This window comes from Raphanus sativus, chromosome 1 (assembly GCF_000801105.2).
Source record: "Raphanus sativus cultivar WK10039 chromosome 1, ASM80110v3, whole genome shotgun sequence".
Taxonomy (NCBI): domain Eukaryota; kingdom Viridiplantae; phylum Streptophyta; class Magnoliopsida; order Brassicales; family Brassicaceae; genus Raphanus; species Raphanus sativus.
In genome coordinates this window covers 2395103-2412096 of record NC_079511.1, presented here as the reverse complement: position 1 = coordinate 2412096, position 16994 = coordinate 2395103, and the positions used below count along the sequence as shown (strand labels likewise).

The window sequence follows — 16994 nt, the reverse complement described above, 5'->3', positions numbered from 1 at the left end:
CTGGCAGTTTTGGTTATAGGTCTAGTACTCTTCCGTTGGTATCTTTCTGTGCAAGTAATGTCTAGGATGGGTTTGTTTATAGTTATCACAAAGGCTTTCAGAGAACAAAGCTTTCGGGTTTAAGGTGAATACAAAAGCAGATATTGTCACCATAAATATAAAAAATGATGAGATTGGTTTGCAAATGTATACAGGAGTTTGATTAGTCACTGAGTTAAAAAAAAAAAGAACTCTGTAATTAGTCATTCTTCTTGCTACTTGTTTGATTAATAATAATGTGATCATTAGCTTTGATCATTTAAAGTAAACACAATCTTATAAAGAGTCTGCACTCACAAGTTGCTACAAACTTTTAGAAAGTGGAATAGAGAAAGAGAGAACAAAATGAAAGACTATGAGGAACGAGAATAGCAGCAAGGTGTCACGGGAATTGAAGTTATGCATTGCTTTAGAAGCATGAGATGGTTGCTTCTGCATTGTTGCTGATACATTTTCCCTGAAGCAACTCTTTGGAAGAGGAAGGCCACATAGACCATTCCCTTTAAATGCAGACTCAGGTTGGCCTGTAATCTGTGTACCCTGTGGTATTTGGCCAGTGAGTTTGTTATGTGATACATTAATATACACCAAGAACGAGATACTTGCTAACTCTTGTGGAATTGTCCCAGAAAGTTGGTTACGGGATATATCCAGTGACTCGAGATATGTGAGGTTGGCCAAAGGCGATGGAATATGACCGGTGAATCCGTTGTTGGCTAAGTTGATCGCAATCAGCGACTTCCACTGACCTATGGAATCTGGAATATGACCGGTGAAACTGTTGTTGGCTAAGTTGAGTGCAACCTGCCGCCAATTCAAAAGACCAATCGATTCTGGAATATGTCCTTCAAATCTGTTTCCAGAGAAATCAACGATTGCAAAAATGTAAGGGATCCTCATCTCTATGTTTATTCCTTTCATGTTTATAGACATGGAAGGATGAAACCCAAGCGAGTAAGAATCTCCGATGGATTTCAATCGGTGGCCACTATATTCTTCAAGCGTACTACTGATGGCTGCACTCCAATTCAAAAAGTAATTTGGTGGCAGGCTTCCGTCAAACATGTTACGAGATATGTCAATTATCATCAGTTTTGAAAATGGTAGAGGATGCTGAGGAGAAGATATAGGACCGTGGAATCTGTTTGATCGTAGGATAAGTGCTTGCAGATTTGGCAAAGACTCCAACCAGAAAGGAAACGTGTCATTGATGTGATTACTCTCCACAGTTACATACTCTAGGCTTTTGCAATGTACAAGAGACCTTGGAAGCTTCCCACTTATTTGATTGTGGCCAACGTTAAGCATTTTGAGTGAGCTGTTGGAGAATGTTTCGGGAAGGCTTCTGAGGCTGTTGTGATGGAGATTCAACACTGCTAGTGATTCACTCAAGCAACTTGGAACCGAACCACGTAATCTGTTGTTCGACAGATCAAGAAATAATAGGTTCCTTGAATTGCACAAGGAAAGAGGCATCTCTCCTGTGAAATTGTTGTCTGATGCAAGTATGTACTTGACGGTTGGTGGAATGTTGGGAAAAAATCCTCGAAAGGCGTTTGAATTCAAAAACAGGTGGACTAGTACTGAAGAGCTATGGAGCGATTCTGGAGAACCTTCGAAACTATCAAGGGAGTTGTGAGAGAGACTAAGCGCGGTCAACGAAGGAAGATTCCATAACCATTCAGGCACTTTTCCTTGGAGACTATTGTTAGAAAGGTCTAGAAAATAAAGCTTGGTTAATATGGTGGTGTTTGCAAGGCCTGGGTTGCTGAATGAGGAAGGAAGCTCTCCAGTAAAGCCATTATGGTGAAGATCCAAGTACTCTAAGTCGGTGAGTCGCCCAAACTCTGCGGGTAACAAAGAGGAAAAGTCGTTGAAAGAAAGATCCAGATACCTGATCTCGTGTAATCTGAAGAGGCTACTATTAGCATCGAGTGTTCCGCTGAGACATGCTCCACGAAGTTTTAGCTCCGTGACACCACCGGTGTCTTCATCAAACAAAACCCCATCAAAGGAGATAGCGTCACGGGTCCAAGAGTCTGTAACTGAATTGTTGCATGACGGAAGGAACTCATTTTTGAAAGCCAGAAGGCTCTCGACTTGGTCAAGGCGACGATAAGGTAGAGAAACAAGAGTAGTAACCAAAAAGCTCAAAGCAAAGACACAACCAAAGAAACAAGATATGGAGCTAAGACGCACATGCAACGTCATAGTGGGAAAAAAGAAGATGTGCAAACTAGAGAAGATATGAGGATAAAATGCCTACATATACATATATGATTGGGCTTTGCTGCCATGTTATAACCATAGTAAGGATCTTTTGATACATCTGCTTGACTTGGGAACTTGTGGAAGTCTTCCGTTATGTATCAACCACACTTTTATTCCACACATACAGGGGGGCCCTATTGTATTAGAAAAGTCTTCTTCTCCTTTCTTGGGTTTAGTTGGAAAAGTCTAATATTTCATCTGTCTCAAATTATATTGTAAGTTTTTTCTAATAATTAAAGTTTTAAAATAAATTAAATTAAGATAAAATAATAAACTAATACTTCCTCCGTTTCATATTATATGTCGTTCTAACCTTATGCACACAGATTAAGGAAACATTTAATTTTACATATTTCCAAAATAAAAACACTATTACCAATACACCTAACCATGTATCAACCAATAAAAAAATAGAAAAGAGAATATTATCAATAAATTTTGCATTGAAAACCAAAAACGACACTTATTTTGAAACAAAAAATTTCCTCTAGAACGACATATAATTTGAAACGGAGGGAGTATTAAAAACTGTATTGCAATCATAAAGTGATATTTATTTGGTAACAAAAGTTTGTTATCATAATGTGAAATGGATGAAGCTTTACATATATAATTCAACAAACCGAACACACATGTTTCTTCTCAAAGACGGAACAATTTAAAGAACAACACAGGTTTGTATGTAGCAATAACTTGTCCGATTGCTATACCGAACACTACTCCAAGGCCATAACCTATTTCTGCTGCTTTCCAATTCAATACTTGTTCTTGCTTGGGCGACTTTGACTGTTGTATTTGTGTTGTTGGTAGACAGCTTTCCCCAAAGCAGCTTTTTTCTAGAGGAAGACCACAGAGATCGACATTCCCTTCAAATGAAGAACCCTGCTGCCCTATAATCTGTGTACTCTGTGGTATTGGGCCGGTGAGTTTGTTGTATGACATGTTAATATACTCCAAGAAATTGAGGCTTGCTATCTCTTGGGGAATTTTCCCAGAGACTTGGTTCCGAGATAGATCCAGTGACTCAAGGTTGATGAGTTTCCCCAAAGATGATGGAATATAACCCTTGAATCTGTTGTTTGACAAGTCCAACACATGAAGGGACTTCAAGAGACCTATTGACTCAGGAATCTGGCCTTCAAGTCTGTTTCCAGAGAAATCAATGGCCCTGAAAATCCTTAAGATTTTTTCCAACTTTAGATGTAGTCCTTTGTTAGTGACATACAAAGAAGGTTGAAACCCAAGCGAGTAAGAATCTCCCATGTACTGTGGTCGCCGTTGATGATCTTCAGGGACGTTAACCAATGATGCATTCCAGTTAAGAAAGTAATTTGGTGGTAGACTTCCGGTAAAATTGTTACTAGATATATCAATTATACGCAGCTTAGGAAACGATATATTACTTGGAGGATAAGTTATCGGACCATATAATCCGTTTGATCGTAAGATAACGACTTGCAGGTTCGGTAGAGACTTCAGCCAGGACGGGAAAGTGTCTGTCATTCTATTGCTCTCCACGTTTAGAACCTCTAGGCTTGTGCAACTCAAAAGAGACCTTGGAAGCTTTCCAGTGATTTGATTGTGACCAACATCAAGTGTCTTCAACGAGTCGCTTCTGTAGAACATGTCGGGAAGTCTTCTAAGCTTGTTGTCACGAAGATTCAACACTGTCAGTGATTCACTCAAGCAACTTGGAACTGAACCACTGAAATTGTTGTTTGATAAATCGAGGACGGACAGGTTCCTTGGATTGCACAACGAAAGAGGTATCTCTCCTGTGAAATCATTATTTGATGCAACCATGTATCTCATGGTTTCTGGAATTTTAGGAAAAGGACCGTGAAAGGCGTTTGAAGTTAGATATAAGTAGACAAGTGATGAATTAAGGAACACTTCTTCTTGAGAACCTTGGAAACTATTAAAGGAGTTGTGAGAGAGACTCAACGCGGTCAAGGAAGGTAGATTCCATAACCATTCAGGTACTTTCCCTTCGAGTCTATTATTAGAAAGGTCTAAAGAAGAAAGCTTGGTAAGATTGTATAAAAGAGGAAATCTACTGTTGAGATCGTTAGATGAAAGGTCTAGGTAGGTTAGACGGCTTAGGTTACTGATAGAGGATGGAACTTTCCCGACTAAGTCATTATTAGAAAGATCCAAGGACTCTAAGTTGACGAGTCTGTCAAGTTCGGCGAGGAATGAGTAAATGTTGTTGTAAGAGAATGAGTTCGGGTTAATTTTGTTGTAAGAAAGATCGAGATACCTGAGGTAGTGGAATTTGAAGAGGCTACTATTACCCCCGAGAGTGGAACTTAGACATCCACCACGTAGGTCTAGTTTAGTCACAACACCGGTCTCGCTATCAAACACAACCCCATCAAAAGAGATAGCGTCTCTGATCCAAGAGCTGGCCACCGAATCGTTGCACTCGTACTCAGTGAACTCATCCTTGAAAGCCAGGAGGATCTCGATTTGGTCGGGACGACGGTAAGGTTGAGAAACAATAGTAGTAACTATGAAGCTTAAAGCAAAGACACAAAAGAAGAAATAACAAATAAAGGAGAAAACTGGAAAGCGTAGTGCCATCATCGGAGAAAAAGAGGAAGAGACTGAAGAAGAATGACTTGATATGAGTGGGTGCTTCCTAATATTTTTAAAGCCGTAGCAAGAGCCAGTTCTCCAGCTTGACTTGGAAATTGTGAGTCTTCCCACATTGTGTCTACCACATAATTTTTTTATTCAACAGAGTTCATCAGGACCCACTGAAGTTATTATCATATTGGAATGGTCTACTTTCCCATTTTCCATGAAGGGGATGTTCATCATGGAGGGATGAATAAAAGAAAATGTAAATGAATGAATTCTTAAGCCTAACATACTATTATTTTATAACCCATGGTATGGGTTAGTTAGACAGCTTGACTTAGAATCGTTGAAGGCTTGAAGCTCCTATAGTATACATGATCACATATTTGTTCCACAAAGACCAGCAGGACCAACTGGGACCAATTCCATATTTGAATGGTCTTTGTTTCACATTTTTTCTACGATCATAATCAGACTTTGACTGTTACGTGCATGAGCTTAAATATTTCGTTAACGCGACCATAGAAATAAAGGTTTATTAAGAAATTTGTAGAAAATGGTACAGTATCAACATACCATTCAGAGTCATGCTTCATAGGAAAGAGATGTGATTAAGACAAAGAGGAAAGTGCAAGAGTAGAGTTTTCCTATTTTTCAGATAGGATCAGACATAGAGGCCAAATCTTCTCTATGTGATATTTCATCATGAGTTGCTTCTTTGCCAAGTCTCATAGGCTCTCTATCATCATCCAAACTGTAGCAAAAAGACAAGTGTTAATTAGATGATAAACATCGATATTAGCTACCAAACCTTTTTAAAATTTTATTATCGTGAAAGAGATCAACGTTTTGGAGGTTTCAGCTGCGTCTATCTTATTATGCTTTGATCTCAACACAGATGAGTCTATCTGCCTCGAGGGAGATCGTGATCGAGATTGCTGCAACGGCTGGTTTTTGACAGGAGGAAAGTGACCTTGGAGGAAACCAGAGACGGCTTTATCGAGATCCCAGCTGAATGCTTCGAGGAAGAAGAGTGCTGTTTCTTGAGACTCTGAAGTTGCCTTGCAAAAGCCGATGATCGGATTCGGATCATCTTCCCCAGGAGAATGCTTCGTCTTCATTGTAAGGAAGGGTTAAAGACCTAATATTTTGCAATAATATAAAATTAACTCCTTTTTGCTCTTTCAAAGTTTTTATATAACGGAACAGAGATTTTATAGGTGAAAAATATTATATTTGCAATAATAGTAGATTTTGTTTTTGTAAAATTAATATATTTTATTTTTGCAACTGCTTAAGCTACGTAGCTCCGATTACTTTGTTATGGATCAATTGTATCTCGAGATTGAAACAGCAACACACTGTGTTAGATGTCAAGAGATTGAAACAGCAACACACTGCTTCTTTACATGCCCTTTTGCGAAAAGAGTTTGAGAGTTGATACCTCTACAAAGAGCTGTGGAAATAGCAGATGAAGACTAGCTCCAGAGCATCGTCAGGAAGTTCAGATCAGTGGTCTGTCTCCCTCCTTCAGGGATCATCTTCAATGTCTTGCCATGGGTTTTTTGGGCAATCTAGATTTCACGGAACATTCTAATCTTCGAAAACAGAGCAATTCTACCGGAAGAAACTGCAGTGAAAAACCAATGCTTAGCAATCGAATGGACGCAATCGCAAGAAAAAACAAAGGAAAAACAACACTTACAAGCTCAAGTTCAGACGGGATCAAGACCAGTGGAGATCAGATCTCCAGAAGCCGACACTGTTACATGCACGACCGACGCTTCATGGGACAAGACTTCGAAAGCAGCGGGCTTTGGATGGGTCTTCTCAGGAGGACTGATAACATCCCCAATCCACGGATCGATGGGACAAAGCTCTGTTGGAACTCCTCTTATCGCAGAAGCTCTCGCGATGCGTGAAGCTCTCATCCAGGCGATCTCCCTCGGGTACAGGAAACTCAGGACTTTCTCCGACAACACAACGCTCGTTAGAGCAATCAACGGCGACGGACAGTACAAAGAAATCATCGGAATCATCTCTGATATCCGATTGATCTCCTCTGACCTCGCAACTTTCTATATCTCTCATCTTCCTAGATCGGAAAATTCTTCTGTAGACTCTTTAGCTAAACGGGTCTTGCAAGCCTTCCTTCCCTCATTGTACTAGACTTCAAGATTGGACCATCTTTGGGCTCTTTCTTTATTTTTCTATTAATGCATTATTCAGTGACAAAAAAAAAAGATCAATTGTATCTCGATATCTTTAATGCATCATGTTGCTGCAAGAAACCTAGTATAATAATAGGGTAAGTTTATATAGCTTGATTTCAAAAACTGTGCGAGTCTGCAACTAACTATCAGTCACCTTTAGTCTACAAAGATAATTAGTGTGTGACACTGACACATTCAGATGGAATCTGGCTGAGATGCTCATGCACAAGCTCCAGTGCGTTCTGCAAAGAGGAATCACCCGAGGATTCGAGCTTTCCATTCAACGCTTGTATGTGGGAAAGCTCGAATCCTCTGTTAAGGTATGCGCAATCCCGTTTTTTATAGAGACCAAACCGATTTGACTCAGAGGGTTCTGGTCAAAGAACTCTCTAACGAATGCTTCAACATGTTTTGCCATTATAGCCATCCGGCTTGGTCTGAAATCCGTTTCAGCAGCTGCCTAGACACGACCAAAACACATTCCAAGTTTAAGACATTGCATATTTACCAAATTGAATCCAAACACACAATGTCGCTAGAATCTTAAACACACAAGAGACAGTATCTTCATTTTGTGAGATTCCCCCATTACTAACAACACAGAGACAGCTATAGACACTGTTAAGAGGAGGCGAAAGAGCAGAGACTTACTTACTCTAGAGCATGCGGAGGCGGCGACGATACTGAGCATGGTAAATAGCAGTGGTATCAATTGGCCGTAGAAGTCCAGACTCGTCCTCTTGCCCAGGATCTGTCGTCAACATAAGCTCTCTTCCACTAGCCGATACTACAAGTTCACAAGTTGTATCTATAACTTGCAATTGTAACTATTTAGACCCTGAAAATAAAATTTAAAAATTTTATTTATAAAAAGTAGGGAATTATTATAGCTAATAGATAATTGTGAGCTCACTTTTCTCAGCACTACTACGAATTTTCCAAGCAGATGAGCTCTATTCTACTTCAACCACGGACCGTAGGCACATTGTCTTCATGTAGTGTCGTGAGATTCTCCGTTATATTTTACTTTTCTAAACAATTGAATTTTATGATTTGAAAAACAAAACTTTTTTAATTAAATCCAAAAGAGAAAAAACTTTTCCAATTAAACCGAAAAAGGAGAAGAAGACTATTCCAGTATAATAGAGCCCCGGTCTATGTGGAATAAAAGTGTGGTTGATACATAACGGAAGACTTTACACAAGTTCCAAGTCAAGCAGATGTATAGAAAGATCCTTACTTACCATGGCTATAAATTGCATGGCAGCAAAAGCCCGTTCATATGTACAGAGGCATTTTATCCTCGTCTCTTCTCTAGTTTGCACATCTTCTTTTCTTTTCCAACTATGACGTTGCATGTTCTCACTTGTTTCTTTATTTCTGTCTTTGCTTTGAGTTTCTTGGTTACTACTCTTGTTTCCCTACCTTCTCGTCGTCTTGACCAAGTCGAAAGCCTTCTAGCTTTCAAAAACGAGTTTATTCTGTACTGCAACAAATCAGTGACAAACTCTTGGACCCATGATGCTATCTCCTTTGATGGGGTTTTGTTTGATGAAGACACCGGTGGTGTCACGGAGCTAAAACTTCGTGGTGCGTGTCTCAGCGGCACTCTCGATGCTAACAGTAGCCTCTTCAGATTACACCAGCTCAAGCATCTGGATCTGTCTCTCAACAACATTTCCTCTTCGCTACCTGCAGAGTTTGGCCGACTCACCGACTTAGAGTTCTTGGATCTTCACCAAAACCGCTTCACTGGAGAGCTTCCATCCTCAATCAGCAACACCACTGGTTTAACCAAGCTTAATTTCCTAGACATTTCTAACAACAGTCTCCAAGGAAAAGTTCCCGAATGGTTATCGAATCTTCCTTCTTTGACCGCGACTAATCTCTCTCACAACTCCTTTGATAGTTTCCCTAACATTCCACCAACCTTGAAGTACGTGATCGCATCAAACAACAATTTCACAGGAGAGATGCCTCTCTCTTTGTGCAATCCAAGGAACCTATTATTCCTTGATCTGTCGAACAACAGTTTAACTGGTTCGGTTCCAAGATGCTTGAGTAAATCTATCACGGTATTGAATCTCCGTCACAACAACGTTACAAGCCTTCCGGACACATTCTCCAACAGCTCGCTCAGAGTGCTTGACGTTGGCCACAACCAAATAAGTGGCAAGCTTCCAAGGTCACTTATAAATTGCGAAAGCCTAGAGTTTGTAGATGTGGAGAGCAATCGCATCGATGACACGTTTCCTTTCTGGTTGGGGTCTTTGCCGAATCTGCAAGCACTTATACTAGGATCAAACAGATTTCACGGTCCTATATCTTCTCCTCAGTATCCCCTGACGATGTTTTCAAAACTGAGGATCATTGACATATCGCTTAACATACTTGACGGCAGTCTCCCACCAAACTACTTTGTGTACTGGAGTGCAGACATCAATAGTAGTACTAGTAGGCTTGAGTATGGTCGACCGGGAGTGAAACTTCTTAACATATACGGAAGCATTGATTTCTCTGGAAACAGGTTTGTAGGAGAGATTCCCGAATCCATTGGTCTTTTGAAGTCGCTGCTTGCCCTCAACTTATCCAACAACGGATTCACCGGTCATATTCCATCGTCTATGGCCAACCTCACGGAGCTTGAGTCACTCGATATATCTAGAAACCGAATTTCTGGAACAATTCCACCAGAGTTAGGGAAGCTCTCCTTCTTGTCGTATATTAACATGTCATACAACCAACTCACTGGCCAAATACCACAGGGTACTCAATTTCAAACGCAAAATGAGTCTTCATTTGAAGGGAATATCGATCTATGTGGCTCTCCTCTTCGAAATAGTTGCTCCATGGAAAATGTATCAACTCATGCTTCCAAAGCTACGCTGCATAGCCTTAGTTCCCGTAAACCCTTGCTGCTATTCTCGTTCATCATAGTCTTTCATTCTGTTCTCTTTTTCCCTATTCCACTTTCAACAAGTTTGTAGCAACTTTCGAGTGCAGGATATCTTTTGTAAGATTGTGTTTACTTTAAATAATCAAAGCTAATGATCATATTTTATTCATTAATCAAACAAGTAGCAAGACGAATAAAATATGTGAAAAAAATATTTGCTACTTGTATACTAGATAGAAAATCATATGGTTACAAACAAGCAAGAAGATATGACGTTCAAGATCAGTAAAGTGAGTTAAAAATGTGAAGATCTAGGCGAGACTCTGCCAATACTTGGAACACTCATGTAAGAAGCTCGAAATCCATGGATAACTAGTCTCTTTTCCACAGCTCTTGAACAATCATTCAAGTACCATAAGAAAAGATAACAAATATGCTTTGTCCTGTTACAGGTATATATATTCAGTTTTGCAGTTGGAGCTGGTCCTGTAACTGGTCCCATCATCCCTGAGCTAAGCAGCAACAGAATTCGTGGAAAAATCACGGTGGAGACAAAGGGAAGACCACTCGAAGAGACTGAGCTGTCTTCGAACTCCAGAGACGAAGTGATTTGGAAAATGTGTTTTCATCAGTTGCTGTAAATCTCGTGAAGTCATTGTTTCATGATTCGTCTCACAAGCTTTAAAAAAACCAACTCACGATATATCTAATGGCTTGCACGTCTACAAGAAAAAACAAAGATGTGATCACATTATAAATAAGCATTTCTTGTCGCCTAAGATAATGAATTTTAAAGATGCTAGCCACTCCTTTGGTTGTTTATAAAAAGATAACATAACACAGCTCGGCATTGGATTTAACCTATACGGAGCGCGTAGGAATAAAACTCATCTTGATTCTGAGATAATAATAGCTTTACTACAATAACTTGACAAAAAAATTGTAACACAACACATCTACAGAGTTTGAAGCGTGCTATCCAAGCTTCTAAGTTTTAATAACAACATTGTATATTCTACGCGCCAAAAAGCGCGCGTGTGTGAATAATAGAAGACTCTGTTGTCAAGTCGACGTATATCTTTGTCATGTCTTCAAAGGATCACGAGAGTCTCCAGCCATTTTATCCTGTCTTCCGCTCTTTTATATTTAGAAGACGAAACAAAAAAAACTGCAACTCTTAGAGAGAGAAAAAAAACAAAAACAAAAAAAATCTAGAGGGAGAAGAAGAAACGCGACGTTCACAACAATGCCGAGCAAGCTGAAAAAGGCGATCGGAGCGGTCAAAGACCACACGAGCATCAGCCTCGCCAAAGTCGCCACCGGAGCAAACGGAGGCGGCGATCTCACCACCCTCGAGGTAGCCATCCTCAAAGCAACAAGCCACGACGAGGACGTCCCGATCTACGACCGCCTCGTATCCGACATCCTCGGAATCATCTCCTCGAAGAAATCTCACGCCGCCTCCTGCGCCGCCGCGATCGGACGCCGCATCGGACGCACGAAGAACTGGATCGTCGCGCTCAAATCCCTAGTCCTCGTCCTCAGGATATTCCAGGACGGCGATCCTTACTTCCCCCGCGAAGTCCTCCACGCCATGAAACGCGGCGCGAAAATCCTCAACCTCTCCTCCTTCCGCGACGATTCGAACTCGTGCCCTTGGGATTACACCGCCTTCGTCCGCACCTTCGCGCTGTACCTCGACGAACGGCTAGATTGTTTCCTAACCGGGAAGTTACAGAGACGTTACACTAACCGGGAGCAAACCACCTCGTCTTCCAAATCCCGGTTTAATCCTAAATTAAATGAACCGGCGGTTAGAGACATGAAACCGGTGATGCTCCTCGACAAGATCACCTACTGGCAGAGGCTCCTCGACAGAGCCGTCGCGACTCGCCCCACGGGAGACGCGAAATCGAACAAGCTCGTGAGGATGTCTCTCTACGCCGTGGCCCAGGAGAGCTTCGATCTCTACAGAGACATCTCCGACGGTTTGGCTCTCCTCCTCGACAGCTTCTTCCATCTTCAGTACCAGTCTTGCGTGCACGCGTTCCAAGCGTGCGTCCGAGCCTCGAAGCAGTTCGAAGAGCTCAACGGATTCTACGATCTTTGTAAATCTATTGGCGTGGGACGCACGTCTGAGTACCCTAGCTTTCAGAAGATCTCGTCGGAGCTTCTCGAGACGCTGCAGGAGTTTTTGAAAGATCAGTCTTCGTTTCCGTCGCCTAGTGGTCTTCTCCCTCCGGCTCAGTCGACGGTTTCGAGTTCGCCTGATACGTCGGAGAGGTATTGGGACTGTGTTGGTGGGTCGTCGTTTCGGAGTACTTCTTTGGAGGATTTGATGAGCAGGACTGATGATGCAGGGACTAGTAGTCCTCCGATGTCTTGTCAGTCTGAGCCTTACGGAGGAGGAGGGAGAGATGAACTTAACGGGAATAACTTCGATACGGTTTCGACCAAGTCTCTTCCGAACAAGCCCTCTGTTTCTTCTGCGGAAGAGAAGAAGAAGCAAGAAGATCATACGAAGGTGGAGAGTTTTGATCCTTGGGAGGCGTTGATGTTGAGAGATGATCCGAGGAAGAACGTGATTGCAACCACTGAGGATCAGAGAGATTCAGGGAACTGGTTGCTTGCGCTGGAAGAAACAGCTACGCAAGTGCAGCAGGATGCTAACTCGATGGCGATAGTACCGTCGGGGAACTGGTTGCTTGCGTTGGAAGAAACAGCTACGCAAGTGCAGGATACTAACTCGATGGCGATAGTACCGTTCGGATTGAATGATCCGTTCCAAGCCACTACAGACCAATACAACCCATTCTTGGAAGAATCAGCTGCGCCGTTAGCTGCGGAGTCAGACTTTCAGCCTTTACCTGAGGAAATGATGATGACCACGTTCAATGCCTTGGCTGTGACGGAGTTTCAGCCGGAACCGACATTTCAGGTGAACTTTCCTGAAGATTTTGAGCCGTCGTCTACACCGACGTTCAAGGCAACGAGGAGTTCGCCGGAGAAGTGTGATCCATTTGCAACATTTGAGAGTTTTGGGTCTGGAGAGACTGTTTCAGAAAATAGAGGGGTAAAGCAGCAATCTGTGTTGCAAGAACAGCAGTTATGGTTGCAGAATCAAAACAAGATCATAGCTAAGCACTTGATGTGATCTTAATTTGGCTATAGACTGAGATTGAGATGCTTCTTTTGATGTTTTGTTTTGTTAAGTTGTAAACTGTAACTAATTTTTTCATAACTAGGAGAAGAGTGAGATACAACAATTGTTTGACATATACACAAGATAGTTTGTGCCTGATGCATTCACATTAATTGAGAAGGGGAATGTTAACCACATCTACACAAGTAAAACTCAGATATTCAAATTCAAGTTTCACCTGCTCTGCTCTATACATATATCAGGATTACGAAGCTAAAGCCCATTCATTAAGTGTGGCAGCCTTTGCCATAGGTTGTTTGCATTCACATAGAAGATGGATCATGGATGCATCAGATATTTTCATAGCATATAAAAAGATATTTGCATATATCTACGTGGATGTGGAATGACACATGTATACATGCATTATGTAGATTGGCGGAGGATATTAATGAAGATGGTAGCTAAATGGAATAATGAGAGTAGGTCAAACCGTCAAGTGGGTTTTGTCGTGTCGATTGCATTAGATTGACCAAAGCTGTAGCTTGACCCCAAAGCCACGAGGGATATCTACCAATCACATCATCACAATGCACACGATACATCCTTTTCTATTAATTATGTTAACAAAACCCACCACAATCTATATATATAAAGAAGGGTTGGTTCTCTCCTGCTAACACATCAGCATCCAGCTAGATAATTCAAGCTCTGTCGCGTTGCCACGTGTCAAAGGCGGACGAAACTCAGCGTTTCATTTAACGCGTAACGTGATGGGCTTCCTTTGTGATTTCGTGTTTGGGCTCTGAGTCTGGTGTCTTCGTCCAGCCAGAGTAGAGGTGTTTCTCGCTTTAACCCTAATTGCTCCATCGCATGTTTGGAGATCGTCTCTCCGTTCCCCCGACGACGACGCATGACGTCTGAGTGTCCTTTTCCAGACTGAAATTAGCGGAGGTGTAACTTCACGTTTATTCCAATTAATTCCATCACCACTACGAGTCTTCAATGCGTCGTTCCTAACTCAGGCGGTGTGAAATCTGTGTGAGTACTTCTCCTTCCGAACTCATCATCTCTTTCTATCTCTTTCAGTATACTTATTCGTGCTGTTATGGCTAACTCAATGTAAGTCCATTTCTTCGTGTTTTTTTTAGATCTGTCTATAATTATCATGTCTTTTTTTTTTTCATTTCTTCATGTTTTTTTAAGATCTATGTTCGATCATTCCGTCGAATTTCTTATTGTTTTATTGACACTGAGATATCTGATCCGTTCAGTCAACTATAATGCAAACCACCATCAACGCACACCGGCTTCCAAAATTCCGACCAAGACTTGCTGCCGGGTCGATTTATTCAATCTCTATATTTGACGTGGCTCGGTGTGCTCAGAACTTCAGGTTTACCGATTCCTCTTTACTGATCGTGTCATGGCTACAATCAAACTGGAAAAGTAATAGTTATTCTGTTTTTTTTTTCCTTTTTAAACTCTTTGCGAATGAATTCATATTTGAGCTAATTAGTTATTGTGACTGCAATAATTTCTGCTGCAACCCTGCAGTGATGTCTCTATTACACTGAATCTATTCGACTCTCAAGCTGTTTTCGTTCCATAAAAGCTTGAAGGCTTGCGTGATGATACAAAGGTGATAGTTGCCACAAACATAAATCCGAAGACAGATGGAGGTATTATGTTGTTTTATCCCGTATAATGCTATCTGATATTATGGAAAATCACATTTGTGCAACTCTTTAGTATGCTGTGCAGGTCGTTTGTTTCTCAACGCAATGTCTGGTACTCATATTTACTTGGACAGCTGAAGGGGAATCTTGCTTCTACAAGTAAGCGTAGCTGTTATTGAATGTGTACGCGTACGATGAGAGGCTTAGGTTGCTGACAGTCGTACTTTTTGTTCAGATTGGTAGCTAGGGACACTGGTCTTCCATCTGCAGCACCACTGCTAAGGGGATATGCAAAGGTTGAGCCTGTGACAATTCGTGAGCTCAATGATTTTATCATCACTGCCATGTCACAGGTAATAAGGTCTACCGAGGTGGTGACTAGCTCTCATTAATAGCTATCCCGCTTCATATATACATACATCTCATTAATTACATTTTAAATTTTTTATTTCTCCTTAGCTATCGTGTTGAGATGGTTGTAGAGGATGATACTGCTGAAGGGACATTCGTTTGTTTCGATGGTGAGATGACGAATCTACACAACCTTAGAGCAAGTGAAGCTGGTCGGCTGTTAGTAAGATATGTGTTTGACTCATTACATGGTTATCACATAACGGTCACTAGCTCATCTGTTAATTCCGTCTGACAAAAAGGCCGAAGGAGTGAACCCTGAGGACTCTAAGATACCTCCGTTCATTGCAGACTTGCGTACACTTTCGAAGTCAGATTCACTTCATATAACTTCACCGCCCATCATCAGACTTTCACCGTATCATGCATCATCAATGAGATTGACCATGCGCCAGCCCCCGACTTCGTCGAGAATGTAAGTAAAATGTCTATTACTCTGTTTCACTATTAACATAGACATGTATTTATATTATAATACTCTGAGATGTAACAGGTGGGTGATGACGATTATGATGACGATGACCCGGATGGCAGGCTAAGTCATGGATCACTTACATCCGGCAGTGGCGGTTGTGAGGCATCTAAGAGTACTGGAAAAAAGCCAGTTGGTGATGCGCATAAGACGGATGCGACGACTTCCAAGGTGGTCAAGAAGGCCTGTGTTGCTTGAGGTGGAGTTCCAGCAATTACGTTTTCATGCTCTGTATTTTAATAATGCATATGCTTTTTTCTTTACTTTCGCAACTTAGCTATCTATGTTTTTGATTTTTCCTTTCTGTTTTTTTCCTCTATGAATGTTCTGAGGTGGTTTAGCAGCCTCCTTAGATAGAGTTGTGATTTCCGTATTATGTGTCGTTGACTATGAGTGAAATTCGTATTTTAAGTATTTTATTTTCTATGTTTGGGAAAAAAATTTACTAGGTTCATGCAACTGTTTAATACTTATTAGTTCAACATGGGGAGATCCGATTTTTTTTTTATATTCTCTAATACCTAAAAACACACCAACGTTTATATGCTTCATAAATTTTTTGAAGAACTTGACCAAAAATATATTGGTTTAGATTTATTTAACTTAAAGGTAGAGATATATTTATCCTTTTTAGCATTGAAATCTACGTATTATGATTTTAGAGTAATTATTGATTTGAATCTATTTTAATATCTTTAACTTATAGTGGTGATGGAATTAATTGGAATAAACGTGAAGTTACACCTCCGCCAATTTCAGTCTGGAAAAGGACACTCAGACGTCATGCGCCGTCGTCGGGGGAACGGAGAGACGATCTCCAAACATGCGATGGAGCAATTAGGGTTAAAGCGAGAAACACCTCTATTCTGGCTGGACGAAGACACCAGACTCAGAGCCCAAACACGAAATCACAAAGGAAGCCCATCACGTTACGCGTTAAATGAAACGCTGAGTTTCGTCCGCCTTTGACACGTGGCAACGCGACAGAGCTTGAATTATCTAGCTGGATGCTGATGTGTCAGCAGGAGAGAACCAACCCTTCTTTATATATATAGACACTATAAGGGATTGTTAATTTCATAGTAATATAATTTTCAAAAGTCCTGCTTAAATGAATGAGTGTTACTTAATCCAAAAATGTAGTACAGCCTTGGCTTCATATAAATTTATTTGAGAAAAGTTTGGATGATGTGGTTTATTTGATAAAAGTTTTAATAAAATGTGTGTATACTTAAATAATCGATTTTAGAAAACAAATTGTAAATCAATTCATTTTTCACATTATCTA

At 40.9% G+C, this 16994-nt stretch overlaps 5 protein-coding genes across 5 annotated transcripts; 2 read left to right on the top strand and 3 right to left on the bottom strand.

Moving 5' to 3' along the window:
* Positions 1 to 342: 342 nt before the first annotated feature.
* On the bottom strand, positions 343 to 2250 carry LOC108842697 (receptor-like protein 20). Its single transcript, XM_018615690.2, has one exon. It carries the CDS (start codon positions 2248 to 2250, stop codon positions 343 to 345), a length of 1908 nt encoding a protein of 635 aa, XP_018471192.1.
* A 606-nt stretch (positions 2251 to 2856) lies between these two features.
* Positions 2857 to 5116, bottom strand: LOC108855612 (receptor-like protein 54). The gene has a single exon (XM_018629476.2). It carries the CDS (start codon positions 4894 to 4896, stop codon positions 2953 to 2955), a length of 1944 nt encoding a protein of 647 aa, XP_018484978.2. The 5' UTR covers positions 4897 to 5116; the 3' UTR covers positions 2857 to 2952.
* Positions 5117 to 5415: 299 nt separating this feature from the next.
* Positions 5416 to 6064, bottom strand: LOC108842688 (uncharacterized). The gene is made up of 2 exons (XM_018615678.2): positions 5740 to 6064; positions 5416 to 5647 (listed from the first exon to the last, which is right to left on the bottom strand). The coding sequence occupies exons 1-2, from the start codon at positions 6012 to 6014 to the stop codon at positions 5548 to 5550; spliced, it is 375 nt and encodes a 124-aa protein (XP_018471180.1). The 5' UTR covers positions 6015 to 6064; the 3' UTR covers positions 5416 to 5547.
* Positions 6065 to 8403: 2339 nt separating this feature from the next.
* LOC108842682 (receptor-like protein 20) lies at positions 8404 to 10139 on the top strand. Its single transcript, XM_018615668.2, has one exon. The coding sequence runs from the start codon at positions 8453 to 8455 to the stop codon at positions 10091 to 10093; it is 1641 nt and encodes a 546-aa protein (XP_018471170.1). The 5' UTR covers positions 8404 to 8452; the 3' UTR covers positions 10094 to 10139.
* Positions 10140 to 10911: 772 nt separating this feature from the next.
* Positions 10912 to 13316, top strand: LOC108856615 (clathrin coat assembly protein AP180). Its single transcript, XM_018630466.2, has one exon. The coding sequence runs from the start codon at positions 11249 to 11251 to the stop codon at positions 13154 to 13156; it is 1908 nt and encodes a 635-aa protein (XP_018485968.1). The 5' UTR covers positions 10912 to 11248; the 3' UTR covers positions 13157 to 13316.
* Positions 13317 to 16994: the final 3678 nt, after the last annotated feature.

What these genes read in the sequence shown, in the direction of transcription:
- LOC108842697 (XM_018615690.2), bottom strand. Translation starts at nt 2,250, where the DNA reads ATGACGTTGCATGTGCGTCTTAGCTCCATATCTTGTTTCTTTGGTTGT.
- LOC108855612 (XM_018629476.2), bottom strand. Translation starts at nt 4,896, where the DNA reads ATGATGGCACTACGCTTTCCAGTTTTCTCCTTTATTTGTTATTTCTTC.
- LOC108842688 (XM_018615678.2), bottom strand. Translation starts at nt 6,014, where the DNA reads ATGAAGACGAAGCATTCTCCTGGGGAAGATGATCCGAATCCGATCATC. An exon ending in GCAGCTGAAACCTCCAAAAC is followed by an intron (nt 5,648 to 5,739) that starts GTTGATCTCTTT and finishes TTTTTGCTACAG; the next exon opens with TTTGGATGATGATAGAGAGC.
- LOC108842682 (XM_018615668.2), top strand. Translation starts at nt 8,453, where the DNA reads ATGACGTTGCATGTTCTCACTTGTTTCTTTATTTCTGTCTTTGCTTTG.
- LOC108856615 (XM_018630466.2), top strand. Translation starts at nt 11,249, where the DNA reads ATGCCGAGCAAGCTGAAAAAGGCGATCGGAGCGGTCAAAGACCACACG.